The sequence below is a fragment of the Pterocles gutturalis genome, unplaced genomic scaffold (genome assembly GCF_000699245.1).
Source record: "Pterocles gutturalis isolate BGI_N339 unplaced genomic scaffold, ASM69924v1 scaffold6822, whole genome shotgun sequence".
NCBI lineage: Eukaryota > Metazoa > Chordata > Aves > Pterocliformes > Pteroclidae > Pterocles > Pterocles gutturalis.
Genome location: NW_010112636.1, coordinates 451 through 7,188, shown reverse-complemented (window position 1 = coordinate 7,188; position 6,738 = coordinate 451). Strand labels below are relative to the sequence as shown.

The following is a 6,738-nucleotide window of genomic DNA, read 5'->3' as shown; positions in this document are numbered from 1 at the left end:
TCTACAATCCCCTGTTTCCAGCATGGATCATCCATTTCTAAAAGCATTTCAGGGACCTTCTAGTTCTGCTCAAACCATCTCACAGATAGCAGGTCCTATATTAGGAGGATAACACTGTTTTACAAGAAGTATTTAATATAAAATTAATTGGTTTTATTTGAGTTGAAGGATGTTTAGGGCTAAAATGAAAGTTAAAAAAGTATTGAAGCATTGTTATGTGAAAAGTTAGTATAACATTCATGTACTTCAGGTGCTTAGAATAACTTTTGTTACTGCTTGTTATTTTTGGTCATGATGTGCTTTTGAACTTTGATCTTTTTCTAGCATTTGTTATCTTCCCCATTAATGGTGCCACTTATTTATTGGATCAGTTTTTTAAATTTGTAATTCCTACTAGAAGCTCATCATATCTGAATAGATGTCACAGGATTGCACTGAATATGTGCTACTGCCTTCTGTGAGAAAGTCTGTTCATGGAATTCTGGATCGGTTATGCTTAGTTTATGTCCCTTATTCAGTATTAGAATTTAGCAATTAATATAACTGTTGACCTCTTTTAAGACTGTTTATAATAGCTGCTAGCCTAGACTAAAGAGGTTACTCTTTGGTCCCAGTTGCTTGGGTTTGTTACTTGCCTATGAAGGCGAGTTCTCATTTTAAATCTGTTTTGCCAAATGTAAAACATAACTAAGGGCATAGCAAGTATCATTAATGAAAAAATTTTTGTTTTGTTTTGTTTTGAGGTGGTTCTAGTGCCACACAGCAAGTTTCTCATGGAAAGCATTCAGAAGATGATGACATGGCTTACTTTGAAAAACGTTACCAAGAACAGGCAAGTTACTAATAAATTACATTTATTGCTTAATTCAAATACATTTTCACAAGAAGATGTCTAAAAAAGATAAATGTGTGATTTAAGTGGCATATAAATGCATTATGTCATTTGTTCTCTTCCAGAGAAAACACTAGCTTCTTAAAGTTTTACATACAATAATGAGCTATTGCAGGATTTCAGAGGTCAGTCGTGTCTGGGATAGTATTTACCTTAATTGACCAGATTTTTATTGAGGTAACTCTCCATTACGGAACTACTATGTGACAAAAAGAAACAACAAAAGAGACTCACAGAAAGTCTCCTGTGACATTTAGGAATGTGTGTTTGTTACCTCATTTATAAAAGTTTATGATGTTCTTTTCCTTACAAATGTAGGTGTAGTTGGGCTAAATATGGGCTGTCTTTCTTACATGATGTCAGTCATTCCCTTTGAGGTGCCTCCTCCACCCTACTGACTGTCTTAAATTTAAATGCCCTGCAGTGTAGGTTACTTAGATGCTTAAATACCTATTCTTGTCTCACATTAGCTCCTTAGCTCCACCATCTCAATCAGAAGTATGTCTCACTGTTTATGAATCCATTTGTAAGGCAATGTTGCATAATTAACTTTTAAAATCTTAACTGGTGTTAACGCTTGCTGCTGGCAACAAGGTGTTTTTTGAGGAGAAAGCTGTTCTAGCTTTGTGGAATTTAAAATAATTTTATTTATTTTGGAAATCATGATAAAATATGATAAGAAGTTACAAAGACAGTATCAGTTTATAGGAGAAAACATGTTACTATCAAATCCAAATTGCTACGTTTCTTTTTCCCCCCAAGATTTGCAAAAGGTAATAGGAATTTCAGATACAAACCTCAAGCCTCCAAATACAAAAAAAGTGTTTTAAAATTAGTTCCTATGTGGACCTACAACAGGATTGCCTAGCAGTGAGTTCATTTCTAGACATCCAAATCAGGACTGGGGCCTTGCTTCCTTTTGATACTATTTTATGGGAGGAAAAAAGCATGTTAAAAATATTATTTTATTTTTCCTTGCATTTTTGATAGCAACATGATGTCTTATGTTAGACGAGATGCAAAAGTCCATGCATCCCTTTTATATAATTGCTCTAAATAGAATTTCATTCACTAATTTCATCTCAACTAATGTTGAGAACATGCATTTTTGATAGCAACATGATGTCTTATGTTAGACGAGATGCAAAAGTCCATGCATCCCTTTTATATAATTGCTCTAAATAGAATTTCATTCACTAATGTAACAGTACTTGAGAACAACTGTTGCTTCTAAAAGTAACAAATGTATTTGTTGAGATTAAGACTCTTACTATAAAATGGCAGAGTTAAATGTATATGTGTTGGTAAATCATACCATGCTGTAAGAACTGGCTGTGTAGAAAAATCTTATGAGAGGAAGACATGACCTTGTGGGTCAGGGAGGGGACAGTGAGATGAAGGTCTAGCATCTACCTGAGCAACAAACTTCCTGTCTGATTTTGTGCATGCTGGTTAGTCTATGTCGGTTACGTCTGTAATAAAACTTATTTACCTTTAATTAACTGATTTTGTGCATGCTGGTTAGTCTATGTCTGTTACGTGTCTGTAATAAAACTTCTTTTTACCTTTAATTAACATAAAGATAAACCTGTGAAGATTTGTGAGGCACTTTGGCCATGAGGGATACATAAATACCTAGATTGCCATTATCAGAAATAAAGGCAGCCCTGGTTTGAATAGGGGAGGAGCTGCAGAGCTATGGGAGTGCTCCTTTGTCCTATGATGCAGAAGTAAGCAATGCTAGGTTGGGCCAGTAATGATCTGTAGCTCTCTCCAGTGCATATATCACTCTGGTACATTCGTGACTGGATGTGGAGATGTAATATTGCATTGCTAGCCGACTTGCAAATTAATGCTTGAACCACTGTTGTTGTCTTTCTTTGTTACAGCTGAAAAAGGGGAAGGCTGCTAAACAGAAAGAGCAAAGTCCAGGTCCATCAAAGAAGCCATGAGATTAATAAAGAACTATTTATCATATGGCATGGTGTTAATTGTTGTATTGAAGAGTATTTTTCACTGTGCCTACCTGCATACTTGTATTTCTTAATTTCTTTATTCTGCTGTTTTGTTCTGTTGCTGAAATTAATTTTTTATTATCTTGTAATAAAATAAGTACTTTAATCCATGCATTTCTAATCTCCAGGATAGAAAATAATATTTAGAGATTTACAGAGCTATTATCTAAGATCTGAAAGAATAAGCCTGCATTTAAGTATTACCTTGTAGTAGGGGAAATAAAATATATGTCCTGTTCTTAGAGTTTTGTGATGCACTTTATTAGTGGAGTCCTTAGAACTCATCTTGTTCATGAATTTTTACTTGGTGGGATTTGTTCTGTTAATATTGACATTTTAATATTTTCTTTAAATCCTTTATTTTCTGTTGGTTTCATCACCTCTATTAAAATTCAAACATACCCTTCTTCTCTCACACTTCTCTAGGCTCTGTTCTTGCCAACAGATAAATATTTTTTACATGTGAAGTTCCGTATACTTGTAAACCCATTTCCACACATACTTACTAGCTACTCGAAGGGATCCTGCTTGTATACTTTATCACAGATTTCTCTAGCAGTACCAATCTCCCGATTCTGTTTGTCCAATACTGTCTGTCAGTAGCAATGATTCTGTTACACTAAACTTCTGAAAACATTAAGTGAATTGGATATGCTATTTATTGCACATAAACAAATATTTATATAGTTTTTAATGTAAACTTATTTATCCAACAGATTCTCTTTCATCATGTCTAATCCAACACAGCCTGAGTCCCTCAAGAAGGGAGATGTGTTTTTGTGTTCTTTGTCTGTGTTCACAACTGTGTCAGCATATGTTGTATTAAAGGTAGTGGACAGGAAACTTTACAATTTGGTAACTTTGGGTAGTGGTTTCAATCAGTGAAGCAGCACAGAAACAACTTGGTACAGAGTAACTGTCAGAGGCTGCAGTTCAGGATGCAAAAAAGATGTCTCTTGGACTGAAGACTTTTCAGGTGGTATAGGTGTACTGAGACTTTATAGCAAGAGTTGGGAGAAGCTTATAAAGCTCTGATTCCCATCAGAGAGAATGCCTCTGTGTGCCTGACACCTTTATGTGCCCGATCGGCAGGGGAAAAGAGGTGACGCTGAACACATCTGGTGCAGGGCAACTTGCTTGTTTGTTCAGATATCAGCTGTGGGAGGGAAGGAGCGTTCTTGCGAGCGCATGCAGGTCGTACAGTGACTGGTGGAGGTGGCTGGAATCTGAGTGAGAAGGGAATGGAAGGCTCCGTTGCCCAAATTCAAAGATTAAAAAAGGCCATTTACCTTAACTGAGCTATACTGCTGTTACTACAGATGCCAATTAGAGAGGTTAATGTGTTACTTTAATTTAAATACATATCAAAGTGTCTAATGAATGTTTTCAAAGGACTTTTACCTTTAAATTCTCCACTGTTACATACTGCTTTAACTTAGTAAATAAAAATACTAAATTGAGCTCCCTCTTCTGGTCCTAATAAGCAATCTTTTCTACAGATCCTCTACTTAGTCTCCTAAGTAAATGGGGATTTCACAACAGAAACAAACAAATGTAAATAACATTGGTAAAAAAAAAGGTAAATAAAAATATAGAAAAAATAATTTTATTTCGGTCTTCAAAGAGATTATTACAAGCTTCATAGTAGAAGTTTATTCTACTTTTGTATTTATCTCAGTGGCTACACCCATTACAGAATGCAGTTCCAGAAATACATGTGTATATTTCAGAGATGAGGTTTCTTGGATGAGGATTGTTCTAGTCAAGAGGTTTTAATAGTTACAAAAACCATGCATTTTGTGTTTCTTTTTATACTCATAACTTTCAACTTTTAGGAAATAATGTGTTGTGCTTTTGTTGACATTTTGAGTTAAAAATACTTGTCAGTTTTAAATGTTATGTTTGCTCTGTCAAATTCAGTCTTACTAAACTGTACTTTGATGATCACAAACTGGTTTTATCAAGTAAATTTTTAAAAAAATTTGTTCAGTGCTTACACTTATTTAAAATTTCTACTTAAATTATACTAAAAAGTTATGTTTATTTCATTATATTTCTTTTCAGTTGGAAAACAGGTGGGATCATAAAAATACCAACTGCGTTAAATATTGCTTAGAAGTTCTAACCACCTTTCACCCATGTTGATGATGTCCAAATAAAAGAAACTCACTTGCCTTACTAGAAGGTGTACTTTTGAGTTCTTGGTACTCATGTAGTATTTTTTTGCTGAATTTTTATTCATACCTATACATGAAAAAACAGGTACAATATCTCATAATGTTGCTGGCTGTGTAAACTGAACACTGGCGTCATGTCTTAAGTGAAATTTGCACTTAACTGGAATTACTCATATTTTTATCCTAAAAAGAATATAATTTTGTAGGATCAAAATTGCACCCTCCAATTCTATTAAAAAATCTCTTAATACTTCTATTAAGAAAATATTTGCAAAGTAAAAGCAGAGACCAAATGCTATTATGTTTGCCATTAACAGTGGTCATTAAATAAAGAGCTCAGTTTAATGTGTACTTGTTGATGGTCTGTTTTCCTGAGGGCAGTCGTGAACTTTGAACATAATATCATGGGACAGATAAGTTGTTGGTTCATCTGTATGATTTATTTGCGGGTGTGTATCTGTCATTCAGCTAGACTCGATAGCTGTTTCTGACTAATCCAAGGAATTTGGCACAGGAGAAATGGTTTGTGTTCATAAACAGAGTGCTTTGAGGTGGTAAAGCCTAATTGCGTAGGTCTTAGGCACTGCGTAAGTACTTCTCATTTTTTAAATAGCTGGCTTTCAATTCACTATTTTGCCATTATTATTACACTCCTAGAGTGTAGAACAGCATTTTTCCACTAGCTTTAATTGTCCTATGAAAAAACTTATGTGTACTTGGATTATTTGTGATAGTAGAGACTGGTCAATGATCCCCATTCTGTGTTGCTCTGATACTAAATATAAAACGCGTCTGTCTGTCTCAGGTTTGGGAGGAAGGGGAACGTGATGTGTGAATTTGCAGCCAGTAACAGCATCTATGCAGAACTACTTTGTCAAGTTGTCAGTGTCTTTACAGCATGTTGTGCATATTAAATGTTTTTCAGGTCTCGTGTCTGTATGTCCCTGGAGTCTCTAGTGGTAGCTTTGTTATAGCCATGTAGCCTAAGGAAAGAGACAACTTTGTAGGTAGTGATAGTATTTTTTCTTAGCACAAATATAATTGAAAACAACAACAGAAGTTTTCTAGTCTAAAAGACTTTGCCCAGGTATATGTGTTTGGGTTTTTTTCTTACAACAAAAGATACTACTTTTATCTAGAAGCCTGGTCTTGCTTTGGAGCCCTTGGCATTTGTCTTCCAGTAAATTGTTATTTACTTTACAGTGGTTTTAGCTCTAATTTTACATTCAGTGTACCTCTGCTGGTTGGCCCTGGCTGGGCACTAAGCCCATGTTTTCCTTTGGTTACCTCCCTAAGGAAAGTCCCAGACTCAACTGACATATTGCCTGTGCAGCACTAGCACCCTTACCTTGCTAATCGTAGAATCACAGAATGGTTTGGGTTGGAAGGGACCTTAGAGATCATTGAGTTCCAACCCCCCTGCCATGGGCAAGGACACCTCCCACTAGCCCAGGTTGCTCAAAGCCTCATCCAGCCTGGCCTTGAACACCTCCAGGGATGGGGCATCCACAGCTTCCCTGGGCAACCTGTTCCAGTGCCTCACCACCCTCACAGTAAAGAATTTCTTCCCAATATCTCATCTGAATCTGCCCTCTTCCAGTTTAAATCCATTACCCCTTGTCCTCTCACTACCCCCATGAGAAAGAGGGCCTCC

At 35.9% G+C, this 6,738-nt stretch overlaps 1 protein-coding gene across 1 annotated transcript in view; it reads left to right on the top strand.

Moving 5' to 3' along the window:
• FAM221A (family with sequence similarity 221, member A) overlaps positions 1-2,844 on the top strand; it is a gene marked incomplete at its 5' end in the record, with an annotated part of 7,814 nt that extends 4,970 nt beyond the window's left edge. The window contains 3 exons of the mRNA XM_010074134.1: positions 1-92; positions 744-832; positions 2,782-2,844. The exon at positions 1-92 is cut by the window's left edge and continues 8 nt beyond it. Of these exons, the coding sequence (XP_010072436.1) occupies positions 1-92; positions 744-832; positions 2,782-2,844 (244 nt within the window). The remainder of the gene's footprint in view (positions 93-743; positions 833-2,781) is intronic.
• Positions 2,845-6,738: the final 3,894 nt, after the last annotated feature.